Genomic DNA, 20,793 nt, shown 5'->3' on the forward strand with positions numbered 1-20,793 from the left:
GGTGATGACAAAAAATTGAGGCATCCATTCTTTTAGCTTGTGACGTCTTACAAAAAAAGGTTTTTGACTTGTTAGCAGCTCCAACAAAGACTGTTTTCCCTCATTAAACTTCTCAGATGGTTTATATTCAAAGCCCAAAGGGAAACATGAGTCCAGTATTTCACAATAAAAGCATCCATTAATTATCTTGTGACCCTTAGAAACGGTATATAAAGTTACTTAGAGTTTCGTCTGCATTGGAACAAATCACTGCCACCCATTTGGGGGGGTGGGGGATCTTAACTGTCTCTCTTTCCAGGAAGGTAAGTATTTAAGTGTCGGGAACTGGCAGGAGGGAGCCTAACGAGGAAAAGAGGTTAAGCGCAGAAGTGTCAGAAAGGATTAACCTAATAGAAAATACGGCAGCTCCCGGTTTTAGTAGAGATATAACCGAGGCAGCATGAGATTAGACAGTTTCTGTTCTTCTCCGCGAGGGTGAAATGACAGTAGATCCCATTAGCTGCTGATGATTAATAGAGCTCTGACGAGAACTTGAGTTATATCCGTCAATGTGAATGTGTATAAAATGTGCTGAATGAAAAGGGTGGATGGTTATAGAAAATAAGGGCAATAAGTGTGATTATTTATAGCAGCAACTACTTCACACTGTTTTGATTAAAAATCTGATCAGTTAAAGGCTGCCCCAAAATGTGTCTCATGTACTGTATGTTACCAGAAGTAATAGAGAAAAGGCTGGAAATGGAAATGGGGATTTTGCACCTGAGTCTCTGTGGGCAGCTCTTAATCAGGCCTGCACATTTGGAAGCTGCAGTTTTATTCCACTCTTCTTTGCAAAACTACTCAGAGAACAGGCGTGAGCAGCCCAATTCAGATTCAGCAACACATTCTCTATTCGGCCGCTCCCGGAAAATTCATCTTGTTCACCACGTGTGTATTGTTTTCATTGTAAATCTCCTAAGTGGTGGTTCCCTTGCAGACTGGATAATATTGTCTTCTAGGATTTCAGTTCAATTTTCTGCATTAATTTTACCCTCTACCCTTTGAAGCTGTCCAAAAAGTCTGCTACCATGAAGCATCCCCACAGCATGATGCTGCCACCGCCATGCTTCATGGTGTGTTTGTGTGCTGTGAAGTGTTTGGTGCCAATGAAGCATAATACACAAGGTGGTGAATACTTTTTATTGGTACTTGGTATATCTTCTCACCACTGCTAGAAATAAGTACTTGTATTTCTAGATGTGACTTACTTTCATACAGCATTTCTGTTGGATGAAACTTTATACTTTTGAGGAAAAATGTCCAGTACTTTTTACTCTACATATATTTCCACTTACATGAAGTATAGTTGGTTACTAGCTTCACTATTAACGTAATGCTTGTGCCTTGGCTATCGTGGCAGTTTTCAGGAATCTGTGAGCATCCTGAACACACAGAAACAGAAGGTCCACGTGTACAGAGCAGAAACATTAAGGAGGAGGTGAAACCATTCATTAAAACCAACTAATCCTGAAAACGCAAGAGCCTGGAGAGCACCGTTTTCACTTAACATTAGGATCGGGCACATCCGATCTTTTTAAGATGGACTTAACTCCTAACCTATCCTTTAAGGTTGTCAAAACATCATTTTCCAACTATCCACTGAAGATTTGATGATATTTGAGTTTATAATATTTCCACGTAATGGCCCAATGGAAATGTTACGTGTATGCATGTTTTCTATAGGTATCTTAATCTATGTGGCAACCTTGTGATCTTTGGGATGTGTTGTGTGTTTAGTCAAACTACACAAAATAATGTAAATGCATCTGTAATAATATTCAGATAATACAATGGGGCCGTTATTCAGTAATAGTATTACTATTTTGACTTCTTATTTTTTTTACTAATACTTAAGTAAGGTTTATCACCGATGTTGAATAATAAATAAGTGAATTTATTTAGGTAGTCTACTTGAATACTGGTTTTAGGTACTTTGACTCAGAGTAAATCTGTTTAACACTTTTACTCCACAGATTCGGGTTTATTTAACATTTGCAGGATTAACACAAGGTTAACAGTGCAATGAAATGTTGTGGATGAGAAAAAAGGTCAAAAGCACAAAACAAATAAGAGCAAAGCAGTTTAATTGTTCTGTTATTGCACATCTGTTGTGATTCAGGTCATCAGTCTTAAAGAAATTATATTTTTATAATAATATACATATATGATCTTAAATGCATGTATTTTATAGAGTGGTATTACTACTTTTATTGAAGTAGAGCCTCTGCGTCACTAATTTAATCAGTGATTAAAACCCTCTGTCTTGAAGCGCTGGCTGCAGTTTGCGGTCATTACGTGTCTGTCAGACAGGGGGCGCTGTGGAGCCGCAGTGTTGCCAGGGAGACGGCTCATAACAACGGGCGCAGTTTCTCGCAGGAGCAGCAGCAGCAGCAATGGCCACAAGTGTCCCGACTGTGCCTGGACGAAGCCCACACTGACTGCCGCGGCTGAAAGCGGTCCTGTGAACACCGGGGGAGGGGGTTGTGCTTTTTTTCCCCCCATGAACCAGAAACATTTTTTTAAACCCCTGGATTGTTAAAAAAAAAAAGAATCGCCTTGAGTAAAAACCCATTCAGCGGGCTGTTTTCTTGAAGTGGTGAGTACACACACAGTTTGTCATGGGACAGCTACCGTTAGCTTCGCCGTTAGCCTCACAGAGCTGCTAAGCTAAGTTGGTGCTATTGTTGCGATTAGCGCTTAATACCAACAACAAGTTTTACACATTTCAGTTAAATACAGGGTTTGTTGCAATAGACGAGCCTAGTATGTCTATTGTTGTACATTTGTGTGAACGTGCTACGTCTTTTCTTTAAAAAAAAAAGTTGCGCAAAACGGAGAGTTATTCCTTCAAAACAGAAAAGATGTTGTATTTAGATGTCGAAAATTTACCTTAAACTGGCAGCTACCAGTTGTTAAACTTATACCCCTGATAAAATGACAATATTATTAACTAAAACTTGTTTTATTAATCGTTTAAGACGCTAAACTTACAAGAAAAATGAAATAAAGTGTAAGTGAAGAGTATTCTAGCTGTTTTAGAGTAAATAATCCAGGTTAGTTTACTGTTTATTTGTTTTGGGAAGGTGCTGCAAAGAAGCTTAAAGTTGTGCTGCAATGACACAGTCAGGATTTTCCATGTTTAGCTCTCAAGAATACAAGGAGTGTGAGGAAATCATGTGTACCATGTGTAATATTGAATGGTTTACTACATATTATTTTAACAGTAAGCCAGTAGCCAATACAATTATGTTTAAAACTACTAACCACTAAGAAACTTTTAAAATTCCAGCTTGATTTAACCTTCACGTCGTTCACCAAATACATTTTTATCATGGAACAAACCAGCACAAAACGTAACACATGCCCTAACTTGCTAGTCCATTAATTACATGCCTTCTGTATCAGTCCTGTACTAAATCACAGCTTCATGAAGGTTAGCGAGACATTGATTCAACTGCATTTTATTTTCTGACAACCCCCCGTTATAGTCATTGGGCTTGGCTGAATAACCAGAAACACTTTTGCGATTCATTCAATCCAGCTTAACGTCACCATAAACTATGTCCTCCTCCTCTGTGATCATACTGTTGAATTATCACATTTATTATGCTAGTTTCAACACAAACTGAACATTATACGAGTCACGGAGGGAGATTTATAGCAGGACTATATATCTGAATGTATTCTCAGAGCTAAGAAGACGTGAACTCTGGTGCGAACCTTTGATTTGACGGAAGTAATCTAATTTCCAGCAACACTGTCACCTGCTAAATTGTGGATTTATTTCACAGCAGAGTCAATTATGTGTGAGGGGTTATAATAGGACAGAAGAATTCAGGATAATGTGTAGATTTATTTCTAAAGATTGTAATGAGATCCCTTTCGTTTGTGTAGTTGTTTTATAAGCGTGCTTGGCCCTCTGTCTACACCGTCAGTAGGCTACGTGATACGAGCTTACTGTCTAATCTGGCATCACATGATTACGCGATTAGCTCTTATTTAATTTTACAAACTCATTTCATGATCTTTGTCACCTTTCAGAGGTGCTGAAGTTGGTTTATGTGGTTTAGGTGGGCGTGTGTGTGTGTGTGTGTGTGTGCACCTCCATTCATTCTCACTCTTCCAACCCAGGTGCGTGTGTGCCTTCCCCAGCATCCCTCCCAGTGCTACTGTGCCCACTGAGCTGGAGTAGAGCAGGCTTAATTAAGCCCACGGGAACAGATGGTCCGCTGGCAGTCTCTGCTGTTTGTCAGCAGTGCACCGCCACTCTAAACGCAGCTAAACACTTCCGCAGGGGAGGGTTTTGGGAGGCAGGGAGGGGGATAGACCTGCCAGACGTAATTAGCTGTGGGTAGTAGGTAGAAGAGGGGGAGGGCTGCCATGCGGTGATGGCTGACATGGGATGGGGGGTGTGACTGACTATATGACATGAGCGTTAGTTAAAGTTTACTTCCTCTATGAATACAAATTGTGTCTTTAACTGGTAAGTAGCAGCAGCAGCAGCAGTGAGGAAGGTTTAATATGGAAGATCTGGTAAGAAATCCAAACAGGTACGTGTTAAGCCTGCAATATATTTAAATTATAGTCGGTTAGAGAAAGACCTAAGCCATGATATGTTATTTAAACATTATATGATCACAGAAGACATGTTTATGGCTTCCAGTATGTATTTTTATGTCAGTTTGATCTGAGGAAAATCACTTTCACTCCTCACCCAGTAACGTATCTTGCAAAATGATCAACTTTTATAAAATACAGATAAAAAATGAGTTAACATAAGCTCTAAGTGAGCATCTCTCAGTCCAGATTAATGCATGTTGCACCGTCGAAAGTAGACTTCAATCCACAACAGACACAACAAAGTCAACATCAACCATCAGCAGATGAGCTAATTCTAGTTGTGCGTTTCGTTTTTTAATTTATTTCTATTTATTTATCCGCATGCGTGCGGCAGGCTACAGATGGATGTTTCGGTTAAGCTCTTCAGGGTGAACAATTTGGAACAGGTGTACCCAAGCACAAAAGGCTGGATGAGACTGAACCGAAGGGATTTGAGGCGATCGGGGCCGGAAAGCTTTCCGTGTTAGGGTTTTTAGGTTAGCGGTGTGGTAGATAAGAGGAGGTCGGAGCAAACGTTTGGCTCTGATCAAAAGGCAGCCTTGCTGGAAGGAAGTGGACATCAGCGTGCTTATAAAATACATGAATACTGACGTACTTTAACTCAATAAATCGGGGGGTTAGGCGTAGAATAAATATCTGATTAAGACGGCTGAGCAGCTGAGTTACTTCTGATGAACTGGTCGTTACAGCTTCTGACAATCAGAACGGAATAAGATGAAACTGATACGATAGTTGTAATGTTTCAGACGGATAAGAAAGTGCTCAAAAAATGTTGCATATTCTCCGACAATAAACCCTTCAGCTTCTTTCTGTAGTGTCCTAAGATGACTGCCAGCAACTCTGTTTGTATTCTAGGATGGAAAAATCATAAAGGACTACAGACTCCACCGGCTTACTATGGGGTCCTGAGTTGAGCAGCCTCAGCGCCCGTCACTCGTAACGCTCCTGTAGATCTCAGGAAACACTGGGGTGGTTTGAGCTTTACTGCACCGCAGCAGGGATGATTACTTCCCATATGAACGGTTATGTGCAAGAGGGCTCTGACCCCACCAAGAGCCACAGGGAGAGGGCCGTGGACTGCCCCGGAGAGGAAGGTAACCTCGTCAAATCTCCACACTCCACTGCCCACATGGAGAGGATCCAGCATTACCAGGAAGAGCTGAGGAAGAGGAGAGAGGAGGAGAGCAGGGGAAGGCACGACATCGACCCCGACGCTTCTCTGAGGCTCAAGAAGCTGTCGCAGAACCCTAAAGTGGGCATCGACAACCCCACGTTCGATGGGAAGGAAAAGGCCACCAGGGACGCCGGCTCCCCGGATCATGTAGTGGGTGAGTTAAGAGGAAGAGGAGGGGGTTGAGGAGGGCAGTGAGGGTTGAAAGGTCTTTGCAGAGTTCAGGGAGGTTAGACGGACGGAGGAATGTTTGAGAGAATAGAGAGCTGTGAGGTTTTACAAAAAAATCTGTGCAAACGAAAGACGGCAAAACAAAGACTGTTGAAAGGGCAGAGCAGGAGCTGATAGCAGACGAGGTCGGTGTGGTTTATACTGGTTAGTTGAACCCGTCACAAAATCCATTAGTGTCTATTATTGTAGGGGTATTGGAGTCTGTAGCAGCTGAGGAAGGACAAAAGCAGTTCTTACAGTTTTGGTCAATCAGAAATCAATCTGTGTCTGATCTGACCTTGACTCAGGTTTACATTTAGTATGACATGAAGACATAAACACAGTCTTCAGTAGTAGTTTTGTGACGCCGCTATCATTGCATAGCAAATATTTCAGAAGATATTGGTGTTAGGCCACCTTTAAGCTCTCTGATCTATTAAATGTGCTGATTTTAGTCTAATAAATAAAAAAAGATTACTGTATAATGTGAATTATTGCGATTACTTTCCACAAAAAACAACCAAATAAAGAAGGAAAACTTCTTAAATGTCATTTTACTGTCCTGTCTGCCACAAAAAAATGCAGTAACCCTTGAACTGAATCAAAAGTTTAAGTAAAAGAATATACAGCCACACATTGTTCTGATTTAGATGTGCACATCTAACCATATGTCTTAAAGCAGTGGGGTAAAAAAGAAGGGTTGGTTCAAGGCCTTAAGTCCAGTCCAGTTTGATTTAAAATGTTTTTGCCTCTAAAAGTATTAGGATGTGAGATCTATGTGCGATATAAGTCTGGTGTCAGTGCATCAAATGTATGTAAATGTGCCGGTGGGAACCTTTGATAAATGTTGATGACTTTCATTTTAATCCTTTGTTGTCAGACAGTTAAACCTGACAGAAATAAGAAATCATTCACGTCTTCTCTTCAGGTCTTAAAGTTTTGTCGACCTGTGTTTCTCTGTCCCTCACTGCCTGTGCCTTGTTGTCCTCAGAGCTGGAGGAGCTGCTGCAGGCTCTGAAGTGGGTGCAGCACTGCTTGACCGACGCTCAGAGCCAGCAGGACGTGGAGCTGATAACGCAGCTCCTCGCCAAGGAGGACTTCAGGAATGCCTACACAATCTACAGCGCCGTGTCCCAGCAGATGAGCAGAGTCAGTCCCACCTCACCCCTCACGGCGCAAGCACAGGACCTCTGCCAGGAGGTACGCATTACGTCACCTGCTAATTTATTTTACGCCGCTAAGGTCTAACAGTTTTATAGATGTAAGTGTCCACAAGTCTAATCAACTTGTGTCACACACAGACTGTATTCTCAAATTTATGCTTTGGGCGCTGTCAGTCCATATTTACTCTGAAAGCACCTCTGTGAGTAAAGAAATTGAACATACTCAATGAAGCGTGACAAATCTTGGCTTGAGGTGATGATTAATTCAACAAAGCTGCCCAGAAGACAGCCACGGGAGTCTGAATAATTATGAAGTAAGTTGTCTTGTGATTAAGGAGGTGAGTGAAAACAAAAATTGGGGGATTTGTAGGATCAGGGCCATGCATGAAAATTGAGCAAGCCGGGCATAAAAAAAGAGCGGAAAGAAGAAGGCAGGAAATATGTAAATGAGAGAATCGGAGTGAAAAGAGGATAAGATGACTGGCACAGAAGGACGAGGAAGGGGTGAACTAAAGTGTGTGGTTTGATATTCCAGCGTATGTGCATTTTTAAATAACAAAGTTGTGGTTCAGGCCTGAGCCGGTGGGAATCAGCTACACATGACTTCCCTTTTAGGCACAACACAGGCCAGCTGGTGTCTGCTGCAGCAAACTGACGGTAAGTGACTCGTGTCCCGGCAGAAGCGAGCCTCCTGCACACTGAGTGTTCAGAGATCCAGCGTGCCACACAGCACAGAGCTGGTGGAGAGACAGAAACTGTTTTCTATGAATAATGCAGAAGCTCTATGCGTCTATGACAGGCTACACCCACAAAGAAGCGCTTCGTTAAGATTAGTGTCGGCTTCTGATGTGTGTAACAGGAGAGAGTGCAATACAGACTTTTCGGAGAGGTGTGATTTTCGCATGTGCAATAGTCGAACCTGTTTTGACGAAGCCGGCTATGAGCTGCGTACGGTTCACTCAGGGGACAGCAAGCAGCACTGCAGCAGAATTGCTATTCTAGTCATGACAGGAGTGGTTTGAAGATAGAGAGGGCTGAGTGTGATAATCTATTTTGCTGCACACACACACACACACAGACACACACATTGTCTTCCTTCCTACAGCGTGTGCAGTCACCCACCAGGCACAGCACCCGAAGCTCTTAAGAGTTTGAGCTGCTGTGTGTCTAAACTAAGTGGCTGTGCTGTGTGACACTCACATTGGCCATTGGGCGAACTAATCTCCCAGCAGCCCTTGCAGGAAGCAGCACACCGCAGGAAGGAGGCCAGGATCTGGGCTGCCAGAAAAAGAAACTCGCAGCAGCTTACCACGGCGTGGGCCGACGTGCAGCACGTTGCTTGGGGGGGGAGGGGAGGAGAGGGGAGGGGAAAGTGCGTCACCTTGTTAGTGAGAGCTTTGATTAGTGTAATGGATGAACTAAGCTCCAAACGGGAGATGAAGAGGCAGAAGGGTGGAGTAAGAGAAAGCCAAAAGCCCTGCTGTCATCTTTCAGCGGAGAGTCCAAGCCACAAACGGCCACTGCATTGTTCTGCTGAACGGCAACACAGACGGCAACAGAGAGGAGGGAAGAAAGAAAGAGACATATGGATGATGTGCTGTTTAGTTGGGCGCTTTTCTCGTTTATGGATATTAGATTTGGTGAAATGGATGCATAAATGCTCACAACGACAATTAACAAGTTCCTTGAGTGAAGACGAGCAGTTTTCTGTCACCCACTTGCCAGTCTATGAGGCACATATAATACAACAGCCCTGCTCTAAATTCTTCACGACTGTTGTTATGTTCAGTTTACGCGTGTCGAAACATGTGTTATTACGACACAATACAGTCCCAACAGCACAAATGTTGAAACCCATAACCTTCATGAAGCTACGATTTAGTGCAGGAATATTATTTACTTGTTTATCGTTAATTTGTACGTCTGAACATGATTTAGATTAAGAGTACACTCGGTTAAATATCACTGATGCAGCCATGTTGGATCGTTAATGTCAACAAAATCATAAACCAAGCAGGTGTAACAGGTGAAGTTAGACCAAAAGAACAGCTGCTCCAACTGTTTTTCGCAAAATTGTAGAATAAAATGCAACGTAATTAGAAATCAGAGTGGCATTTTTAGGTGGGGTGGTGTTTAATATTATTGTTGTTGTATATTCTGCCTTGAATACCTTGCATACAAATGTTACTAAGATTGACTTGAGGATTACACTATGGAGGAGGGCCCTTAAGTCATCGAGTGTCGTGATATTTTGTTCTGACTGGACTCGCACATTGTATTTATAGCTCACACTTGCAGATTTATAATTCATCTCACTGTAACGTGTCCCCGTGTCTGTTCAGGTGCAGAAGATCCTCCAGTCCAGCCAACAGAAGGAGGGCTTGGAGCTCAGAGCTCTGCTCACCAATCCTCACCTCCAGGTCAGAGATCACTTTTCCGACCGTGACTTCACCTTGAACCCACACAAATATGATTTTAAGACGGCACCTCAGCAATCTGTGGGCATTAAAGGCCAACTCGAGTTAATATGCTGATAACTAATGTACATTGGAGTTATAATAATGTTATTCTGTACTACGTCCAAAAGGGTAATTGTTTCTCTTGCACCTTCCTCTGGGAAGTCAGGGGTCAGGGTTGAGTTCAGAATATACCATAAACCGTAGCGGCTTAGCAGCTCAAAGACAGCTGGACAGTTTCACATCCCTGTTGTGAACATGTGTATCTTGATTATGAATAAAACGCAGAAAGATGATGTTTTACATAAAAAAAAATGGTGAAAGAGACGAAGCCAGCGTGTTGTTGGCTCTTGATCCAGCACGGATTGATCGTTGTGTAAAAAGGCACTTGGGGAAACGAGACGGTTATTCTACAGGTTTAATCCTCTGCGGCACATTGATTTCCTCCTTTTTATTTGTGTTTATGTGTGTAGCTCAATTTTTCAAGGTCAACTGCTCCGTCTTTAGTTGGAGAGATTAATGTGGTTGGTCTCGAGAAAGGAAGTTTATAGAATTAGGTGGCAACGAGAGTCATCTGTCTTGGCAATGAAAGAAGCATGACTAGTTCAATTAAAAAAAAAAAAAAAAAAAAAGAAATTCTCTGAGAAATGTTAAAGTTGTTGCTGGTTTGTGTCTTCCTGTGTGTTTTTGTTGAAAACAGACAAATTAGACGTGATTGATCCGTCCAGAAGGTCTCTAATATTATAAAAAATACGATAAACCGAACTGAATAGTGGACAACTGGATAAGACTGACTATGAAAGTGTGTAATTAATAATTTGCGTCATTAATCATCTTTCGCTGTAGGCAACATCGAAGTCGGACAGCTTCCTTTTTGTTGGGACAGGTCTGTAGTTGAGTTTAACGAGGTTCAACTTGGCTGTAACCTGTTCAGTAATGATCTTATACCGCTACGAAGGCTGCTGCTGGCACAAATAAGATGTTCCTCCCAGGTGCGCCACTTCATTAGAACTATCAGGATCACAGGTAGCGTTACGCCACTTCCCCCACCCTTAACTTGACACTCTTGCCTTTGTCAGTTTAAGCTCCAGTGATTCCTCTGTAGGGAAAAATGGAGTCACATTATCGGACTGTCATCGTCCATTACCGAGGCGGTAAGGTGAGAAAAGACCTCAGGTGTGTGATTTTACGGTTGAGGGTCCTGACAGTTCCAATGTGCCCGGGGTCTGATGTTTGACCCATGCGACCGTGTGAACTCCCGGCCCCCTCCCAGTGGGGTTTGGGCCCGTTAGCCCCTCCACTGACTCGAAACTGTGTGGCCAGCGGGGGCCGAGTGATGAGATGTGAGCCTGCGAGCCCCGTGGCGCAGAAATTGGAACAGGTTATGTCAGTTTCTCTGCAGGGGGCCCAGAGGATCGCATGAGTTTACAGGTAAACAACTTCCTATCCAAAACTAATGGAGACGTGAGGGGGAAAGAGCAGCGGCCCCCCCCTCTCCCCCCCTCAAATCCGCCTTTTTTCACTTTCACCATGTTCTGGGACACGGTTTCCTCTGGAGCGGGGGAAGGCGAAGGTGTCTGATGATTGATGGCGGTGGATTCTGCCTCCTAAACGCACGGGGAGATTAAGACGGATTGTGTGCATGCCAAGGCTTTAGCCCGGCCCTCTGCTCTCTCAGGTCCCCTCCGCAGCCGGATAAAGAAACTAATTTGGACCGACGGTTATTAATTGTGGGGTACGGAGCTCTTGTCACATTAAATGAAGTGAAGGAGCAGTCTGTGTATTATTTCTGGCTTAGAGGTGGGCTGGCTGGCTGCTCTTGTTAAAAAAAAAAAAAGATGGCAGGTGCATAGGCTTCTGGTTGCAGGTGCATGTCTTTTTGGGGTGTCACTTCTCTTTCATTGGTTTATATTAACAAGCACAAGTCTGACTAAAAGTGGTGTTATGATCATTTTTATTTCCACATATCATAGCACCCCTCTTTCATTCTCCTCACGGTGCCTCCTCTTTTATTCCTGTCTGTCTGTGTTTCCCTCCGTTGCATGTTTGTACATTCCTGTACGTTGCTCGTCTACGTGTCTACTGCATGTTGTCCGTCTCTGTGTGTTCATGTGGCAGGCACTGATGCAGGTCCACGACAGCGTGGCAGTGCAGGAGATGGCAGAGGGCAGTGTGACCCAGTACCTTGGGGAGACGGTTAAATTGGTGCGGCTGGAGAAGACCAGGGACACTCCACTGGTGAGACACTCTCTGCCATTAGACGTTACGATGTCTTGTCCTCCGAGGCTTTGTTTTAGTGAGATCATCTCTGTCGCTGTCGTCTGTGTGAACTCCCATCAGGGTGCGACGGTACGCAATGACATGGACAGCGTGGTGGTGAGCCGGGTGGTGAAAGGCGGTGCAGCAGAGCGCAGTGGCCTCCTCAGCGAAGGAGATGAGATCCTGGAGATCAACGGGGTTCCTCTGCGTGGGAAGCACGTCAACGAAGTCCATGACTTGCTGGTGAGGGGCGTTATCAAAGTGGTGTCCAGTAACATAGTTGAAGCTTAATTGTAATTTGAGGGAACCCATCTTCCTTATAGGCGCTTAAAATGTCTTGAAAATGTCTCACTCTCAATGCATTTCCAGCTCAATTTATCCAAAGTTAGCTTAATTAAGTCAATATTGATGGACGTTGTTAGTCGTGGTTGCAGGTTTCACTCTCACTACCTTCTTTTCTATCCTCTCACACACTGTCACAGCACAATCGAATTAAGGTGTGGTTCAAATATGTGTCTTGACGTTGGGGATAGAAAAATGTCCCAAAAGACGAGTTAAGACAAGTAGCAGAGCAGTCACACATACTGCAGTTATTCCAGTTTCCCAAGATCACTATTATCTAATGAGTACATTTATTCTTAATCCAAATAACTGTGTTTTTTGTGATGAATTCAAATCTAATTTAATAAATACCCTGGCAGCTATTTTGACTAGATGTGCTTTGAAAATATAACAAATACAGAGCTATGAAGCTAGAAGTCTGGGCCCTGAGGTGCGTGTCACGTTTAATTCATTGCATTTTACCTTTTCCTGCAGCAACAAATGCAGGGCACTCTGACCTTCCTCCTCATCCCAAGCGCTCAGATTAAACCTGCCCCACACAGACAGACCGTGGTAAGTCTCTAATGATTCGCCCGCGTTTGCGTGACAATGCCTGTCTGCGTGCGTGCAACCCCAATTATTGTAAACCTTGTCCTCAGATGCACGTACGGGCTTATTTTGACTACGACCCCTCTGACGATCCCTTCGTGCCGTGTCGGGAGCTGGGCCTGTCCTTCCAGAAGGGAGACATCCTTCACGTCATCAGCCAAGACGACCCCAGCTGGTGGCAGGCCTACAGGGATGGGGACGAGGACAACCAGCCCCTGGCTGGACTCGTTCCAGGTATGTAGTTTACTGTGTCACAAGGGCGTATCACAGCTGCAAGGACATGCTGCTACAAACACGGGACGATCTATAAACATACTTTACAGATTATTATTGTAAAATGTACAATGTGTTCTTGATATGCTGTGTATTTTGACTGTATTATGTGTTATTCTTGCACAAATGCGATGTCATACACAAAGCAGGAAGTCACTACAAAATCCTTTTACTATATAAACACACAAAAAACCATAAGAGCAGGACTTCTGACGAATTAAGCAGCACAAGGCATGGTCTTGTATTTCAGTGTTTGATGCGATGAATAAACTTCAGTGCAGCGTTTAGTTGATAAAACTGTCGTTCCATCCATAAAGCACAGACAAAATGTGTAAATTAATTCAAATGAATTGCTGTTTACAGCTGTAGTTAAGTTAAAACTGTACATTAGATGCTTAGAGATGGCCGAGAGGTTTAGTTGGGGTAGCTGAAACCTGAAACTTGGTTTCTTTGATAAAACTTCTTGAGCTCATCAAGTCCCTACAGCCACGAAAAGTGCCTGTAATACAGTTACATAGTCTGTTGTGTTTGAAGAAGACATATTGTTTGACAAAAACTACAAATACTTATTCCTTTCAAAACAGCAGATTAGTTACTAAAACCCATGAGACATGAAATAAAAACAGAAATAGTTGATGTACAGAATAAATAATGCAGCTACATGGGACTATTACTTCTTAACGTATTGACAGTCAGGGTCATAATTTACACCTTGCAGTGGCTTGACACCCGGTGACAGAAGAGCAAGTGACTACTCTCCTGGCACAAGTCTCCACCCATCTGGCACGACAAGCAGATTAGAGCAAACACCAAGAATTATTTGCGATTACTTTTTGACCCAATCCTGTTGTGTCCAGAAGAGAAAGAGGTTAAGCACTTTGAAATGGAAAGTGGGCCACTTCTTTATTTATTTATTTATTTATTTATTTATTTATTTCCAGGTAAAGGTTTCCAGCAACAGAGAGAGACCTTGAGGAAGACTATAACAGACAGGAGTCGAGACCAACAAGGTGATTAGAAACACACTCAGGCTCTTTTGGCTCAGATTTGATCTGCTGAAATATCATCATCTGCCTAATTTCTCCTTCTCTAACACGTCCAGGCAAGCTTTGGTATGCAAAGAAGAGCAAGAAACAGAGGAAGAAGAGCACGTCCAACTTGAACAAAAGCACCGGTAAGGACTTTCTCTTTTCTTCTCGTCTAATCGGCGTGTGGACAAATGAGCTGATTTAAAAGTGCGCTACACTCAACACTCTCAACACTTATCCCGCTGTCGCTCCTCGTTTGCCACCCCCTGCGAGGGGCCGCCTACGCACCGGGCAGCTGTCAAGTGTCCACACGCCGCCGGTGTTAACCCCCACACGTTAGCTGGACTTGACACGTCGCGTCTCTCTCGCGGCGGCTTTGGCATGTCACAGGTCAGATTAGTTCAGCCTTCACAGACGGGATCAGAGGAGGCACCAACAGGTGTCCGACAGGTGCCTAAATGGCTTGGAGGAACCTGGGGTGTTGTTGGGCCACACATAGAAACACATATATATATATATATATATATAGTAAGACTGACACATGACCTGTTCAAGATCAAGACAATAAGAGTTGGATATGAAGCGAAACATGTGAAGAAAACATTCAGGACGGGAATAGTAATGTAATAGTCTGATGTCCTGCCTCCACAGAGAGTTCAGGTATCACAGGTGGTAACAGAAGAGTGTAGGACGTCTCATTAACCCTTCCCAAACTGTCTCCCCAGACTACGATGACATCCTGACCTATGAGGAGATGTCCCTCTATCACCAGCCTGCTAATCGCAAACGCCCCATAGCTCTGATCGGTCCCACCAACAGCGGCCACGATGAGCTACGCCGAAGGCTCCTGTCCATTGAACCGGAGAAGTTTGCCGTCGCCGTTCCACGTAAGCCTCGTCGAAGCCTCGACAGCGTCACGTCTCAATCATTTAAATTAATAATAGCTCTTTTGTTTTTTCACGGCGCAGACACGACCAGAAGCCCGAGGATACACGAGCGGAACGGGCGCGAGTACCATTTCGTGAGCCGCTCTGCCTTCGAGGCCGACTTGGCGACGGGGAAGTTCATCGAGTCCGGGGAGTATGAGAAGAATCTGTACGGCACCAGCACGGACTCGGTGCGGCATGTCGTCAACTCCGGACGCATCTGCCTGCTCTCTCTGCACACGAGGGTAGGAGACTGAGCGCTCAGTTATTTTTGTCCGGCGTGTTAATTACAAAGCCCTCTTTGTGCTTCTTCATCAGCGATCTTAACCGCTCTGACCGCACCACAACACAATGAGCTCTTCTCATATCCTGAACATAATTCTTCACGTCTCTAATTGTGTTCTGGCTGGGACAACATGTTTGTTTTGCTGTATTTTAATCCTGTTTTTTTTATGTCTTGTTTGTTTGTGCCTTGGTTTTTCCTTCTATCAGTCACTGCAGGTGTTGAGATCCTCCAACCTCAAGCCATATGTCATCTTCATCGCTCCTCCTTCTCAGGAACGACTACGCACCCTGCTGGCCACAGAGGGGAAAACACCAAAGGTAAAAAGTTGACAATACAAGCAAACATTGTTTTTTCTAAGTTGTGCATATTGCTTGTAATATAGAGAATAGTTATTTTAGAGGAGTCAGCTCCACCCGGTCGCCTTAAACGTCCTGTTTTGTGTGTCGCAGCCGGACGAGCTGAAGGACGTCATCGAAAAGGCCCGCGAGATGGAGCACAATTTCGGCCACTTCTTCGACGCGACCATCGTGAACATGGACCCGGACCAGGCTTTCCACGAGCTGCGCAGGTTGATAGATAAACTGGACACTGAGCCACAGTGGGTGCCCACCTCCTGGCTGTGCTAGAGGCGTCCCAGCACGCGGAGCCTCAGGGTGGGATGGGGCAAAACGGAGGCCGAAAAAAAGAATGACGGACGGCGGTAAAGCTGAACTTTCACTTGCACATTTTTAATTTTTTTTTTTTTTCCTCGTTTGTAGAGGAGGCAATCGTTACCACGTGTTGCAGGGATGGACTCATTTTTCTTTCTTCTGTTGGTGTGTGTGTGTCTTCGTGGGTGATTTCTGGTTATTTTGTTTCATGAAGGTCGTCACTGATCTCCCTTCTATTCATTTATCAAACAAATAGAAACATTTCTATCCTATTCTTAATAGTTTTATTTATAATTGTAAATATATATTTTCTAGAGAAAAGGATCAAATATTTTATTGTTACATTTTGTGTGTGCATGTGTGTGTGAGACGCCTGAAACAGTACGGGACAGTACCGGGACTTGCAGCAACGATCCAAAACTTACATGGATACCAAACAGAAGAGAAGCACTTGTCTTCCACTGAGGAGGACAGGCAAGAAATCTGTTGCAGCCTGCACAGTTGTGGTCTTCCTCTGTACCAGTGTCAGTATTATGTCATGTCTCATTTATGCTGTGATAACAAACCAGACTCTAGCTGGTTACTCTCAGTATTTAACGCTCCAAAGTACTGCTGGGATTGTTGTTTCTTTTCTTTCTTTTTTTTTCCACCAGTATTGTAAGAAGAAGACATCATATCACTTAGTCCAACAAATACTGTATTGCTTCTTTGCAGGGTATGAATTCCTAAGCACAATTTTGTGTTAAATAAAAAACAAATGCGTGTGAACATGTGATATATTTTGTATGCACTAAAAATGGCTTTCTGGATATTTAATACGCTTGGAGTATTGTTCTTTGAGCACAAATGTGACCCAGATCAACCCCTAAATACTCGCTGGAATCTTAACAGGAAATGGAGACGCCGTTTGGATATGTAGAACATCTTTATTGGGGTGAACTGTTGGGTTTTGTTGACTTGCACATCACGTTTTTACAGCAGGGTCACACACCGGGTGTCATGGTTTAACATCCTCCGGTGAGGTAATACTTTCCCCATCACATGAGGTCAGCGGCGGGAACGCGTCTCCGCAACACAAGGCTCACACACTCTTTTGAAATCAACAACCGCCTTAGGCTTTTACAGCATGCAATGGTTCTACACGACGTGATAAAACTTGGAATATCTATAAACCGATCAGTCACACGGAATGACTAAGTTAATTTCCCTCGCAAACCCACGTGTAAACATATATTCTTTGTGATATTTGCTTCTTCTTCTTATTGTTATTATGATCATTTAAACAGTTTATTTTGTCCCTGGTGGGTAACACCAAAGCGCGTCAACACTTTCTGTACAGTGAAACGACGCCCACGCCATCCAGCACTGGAACAACAGAACAAATCATCACAGACACGGACACACAAAAAAAAAAAACAACTTCCATCACTTCCATAAGAAGACATAGACGTGGCCGGAGAGGCACAGAATAAATAGGATGATGAGTGACGTCGGTGGCTGACGGCGTGCGGTGGCGCCTCACTCAAACAGCAGGTCCTCGTCCGTCTCCTCCGTCAGCATGTTGGCGGGCTCCGCGATGGGCCCCAACTTGGCCAAACGGGCGGCGATTTCGATTTCCGTCCTTTCCCTGAGCTGCTTCTTCTTCTCCTGGATCTTCTTCAGCCTGGGCGGATCAGAAAACATTTTCAGTGTTAGTGTCGTGGACTTGTTGGAGGTACTGAGAGAAGACGTTTAGAGGATAAAGTATTATGTCGTCACCTGTAGAACTCCTCTCGTTCTCTCTCGTCCAGCTCCGTTATGATGTAGGTGAGGGTGCGATCAATCCTGGGAATAATCACTGTTAAAAGGGAATAAAGATAATTAAAGCCACAACAATCACGTTTCTCTAAAGATCTTTGAGGAAAAAGGCGACAGTTACCATGCTCAATAGCGTTCACTCTGCGGTTGGTGATCTTTATGGCTTCATCCAGAGTGACAAAAGATGTCTGCAAACAAAAATGTAAAAAAAAGTCACAAGCCTGTTATCTATGAGTAAAATAATGATGTTTGTAACAGCGCCACCTACCTGTAAGGAGGCCAACTCCACAAGCAGCTCCACAGCTCTGGCGTAGTTCCTCTTCAACCTGGACAGCTGCTCTCCTCCTCTGGCCAGACCAGTGAGCTCGTAACCTGACAGGTAAACACAAGGAGGCTCTCTTAACGTTGACCAGGTGAAAAAAAACAACTAATTTAATTTAAACACGATGCAGATTCACAGCTAATCGACAAAAGCGAGACGCGACTTACTGTCCCCGCCTTCTTGGTAGTGTTCAAACACGGGAAGGGTGACGCCTGTAAGAGAAGAGCAGCACATGTAAATACCTTCCAGTGATGAGATCTTAAAGTGATGATAAAAGTGAAAAGACGTTCTTGACGCCGACCTGCCACGTTATCTCTCTTGGCTCGGACCTTCACGTGGGCTTTGTTGACATTCTGGATTATGGTTGTGCTGTAAGGCAGAAATACAAAGTGAAACTACAGATGTACCACAACTATATCATCATCATCATCATCATAATAATAATCCTCTTGTCATTCATACCTGAAGTCCCCAGCTGCAAATTTGGCTTCAGCCAAAGAGAAAGCCGCCTCTCTCATCACCTCTCCCATCTTGGTCTTAGTCTAAAGAAGCAGAAATAACAAGATGAAATCTACTTTGAGGAAGTTATTCAAAAACGGATGCTGTCTAATTCCTGCAATAAAGTCCATCTTAATGTGAATTTTAACAGCTCTGATTCAACTTTATGGCTAGAAAGTGGAATAAACACCTCTAAACACTTTAGGTAATATTTTCTGTCATAAGGACTTTGCTTTAGTACAGAATCTGGTGGCGTAACCCAAGTGGAACAAATCGGGTGTGAATCAACTTTAAACTGACCTCGATGATTTTGCGCAGGATCTGGCGGAAGCGCATGGACAGAGCGTCGGCTTTCTTCTTGAGCAGGTTGCGGCCGGTCTGTGCTCCTTTCAGCCGAGCCTTCATGATGGTCTGAGCCCTGGACACAAAGAGAGGACACATCTGAAGGAATATGTATCGGGATCTGGTCTTCACATAAACTCGTTAGTTCCACATCCAGCGGACTACATTTCAACATCCAGCTGGACAGTGTTTGGCCACAGAAAAACCAAACAAGAGCACACGGAGTCTCACTTCCTGGACTCGTTGATGCTACTGCTTGGTCTTTTTAATTATTTTTAGTAGATTTAGACATTTTGTTTTGGTGAAAAAATGGATGTTTCAACCATTTATCATTTACTTTTCACTTATTTTCTTTTTATTTTTGGTGAGAAGTATGTCTCGCGCTGTCACACTACAAAAACTTTTGTAGTTGTGTGCTTATTTATATGTGGATACATGTTCTGAAATCATATGATCTTGTTCTCTTTGTCCCTCTTGTCTCCTGCTTGTTCTATTTTAACTCTGGCTTCTTGCTGCTGGATCACCGGCCGACATGGAACCTCTTGTTCTCTCTCTCGTCTGGCTGTTAAATCCTCATTCCAGATGTTTGTGTACTCTGTCCTCTTTCCAGGTCTTCTTAATGAACAGATAATCACGTGATTCAGATTCGTATACGTTTGTCCTGAATCACATTTTTCCATATGCTTACAACTAATTATAATTTTGTCATCCTGATTATTTATGCAGTGAACTCGTTGCTGGGCTGGCTTTAATCTGTACACAAAACATCTATTGCAAGACTGTCCGTCCCAGAAGAGGGATCCCTCCTCTGTTTGTCTTCCAGAGATTTCGCCCGTTGAAAGATTTATGTGGCACAATTATTATTATTTATTTATTTTTCTTGAGCTATTTATGAGTCTTTCCATGTAGTCCCAGTGGAAAGTGACTGGAAATTACTGAGCAACAACTAAAGCAATTCCAGTTGCCCTTGTTTTGCCATTTTGATACACAACGACCTAGATGTGGAAAAATAGATATTATATTATATTTGCAACCAGAGATGACTCTTCATCTGTTTTATCACAAGACAATGTTTTATCCATGTTACCTACACACACCTTCTACACTGAGGCTTTAAAGACAGACATGATTGGATCATGGGTGGATCAATAAGGTAAAATGATCAGAGCCTGCAGACAACACAGGGAGCCTCTGATATCAGTAGATACTCTAGTTACTCAGTGTTTCAAGTTTTCTGTGTGGAGGTCAACTTGTCTCAGGCTGACAGCTCACACTTGGATGATGTTGGAACCATCACATGACAACAGAGGCACTCTTCCTCTTTCAAACAGTAACCTGGCACTTACACTATATCTCAAACACTGTTTTAGTTTGTGTAAGACAACATCGTGGTCGATTCATATGAGATACGTGCACGGAATAAACAATCCTGGAGAAAAATAACTCCACAACATAGCGTTATATTAGTCGGTTAAGAAGCTACAGTGGGTTAGCTTTAGCTAGCAAACAAGCTGCTTACATTCTGGAGGGGAATACGTCAATCCGGTCTTTTCCAGACATCTTGGAGGCTGCAGTCTTCTGTTTGCTTCCGCTTCTTAAAAATTAACACCTTGAACTTTAATCCTAATTTATTTCTAATAAAACAACAGAAAACAAACGGTGTTTTCCGCGCAGGATTAACCGCACAGACCGAGCTAATGGTCGTGATCTTGTCAGACTCCTCTCTCTCTCTCTCTCTCTGTCCGTCCGTGATGATCAGCTGGTCTCTGGTCATGTGACGGCACCGAGCTCGTTCTGCACATGCGCGCGTCGCGGGGGCTCCG

The 20,793-nt window shown here is 43.5% G+C and overlaps 2 protein-coding genes across 2 annotated transcripts; one reads left to right on the forward strand and one right to left on the reverse strand.

Moving 5' to 3' along the window:
• Positions 1-2,413: 2,413 nt before the first annotated feature.
• pals1b (protein associated with LIN7 1, MAGUK p55 family member b) lies at positions 2,414-16,820 on the forward strand. The gene is made up of 14 exons (XM_084560169.1): positions 2,414-2,635; positions 5,515-5,987; positions 7,032-7,240; positions 9,546-9,623; positions 11,778-11,897; positions 12,000-12,161; positions 12,735-12,812; positions 12,899-13,082; positions 14,063-14,131; positions 14,224-14,295; positions 14,875-15,036; positions 15,118-15,320; positions 15,568-15,678; positions 15,811-16,820. Exons 2-14 carry the CDS (start codon positions 5,660-5,662, stop codon positions 15,985-15,987), a joined length of 1,953 nt encoding a protein of 650 aa, XP_084416295.1. The 5' UTR covers positions 2,414-2,635; positions 5,515-5,659; the 3' UTR covers positions 15,988-16,820.
• Positions 16,821-16,917: 97 nt separating this feature from the next.
• On the reverse strand, positions 16,918-20,699 carry atp6v1d (ATPase H+ transporting V1 subunit D). The gene is made up of 9 exons (XM_084560753.1): positions 20,490-20,699; positions 18,929-19,046; positions 18,593-18,672; positions 18,432-18,499; positions 18,298-18,342; positions 18,077-18,180; positions 17,930-17,996; positions 17,770-17,848; positions 16,918-17,674 (listed from the first exon to the last, which is right to left on the reverse strand). The coding sequence occupies exons 1-9, from the start codon at positions 20,528-20,530 to the stop codon at positions 17,530-17,532; spliced, it is 747 nt and encodes a 248-aa protein (XP_084416879.1). The 5' UTR covers positions 20,531-20,699; the 3' UTR covers positions 16,918-17,529.
• Between the last annotated feature and the right edge of the window lie 94 nt (positions 20,700-20,793).

This window comes from Chelon labrosus (genome assembly GCF_963514085.1).
Source record: "Chelon labrosus genome assembly, chromosome: 14".
NCBI lineage: Eukaryota > Metazoa > Chordata > Actinopteri > Mugiliformes > Mugilidae > Chelon > Chelon labrosus.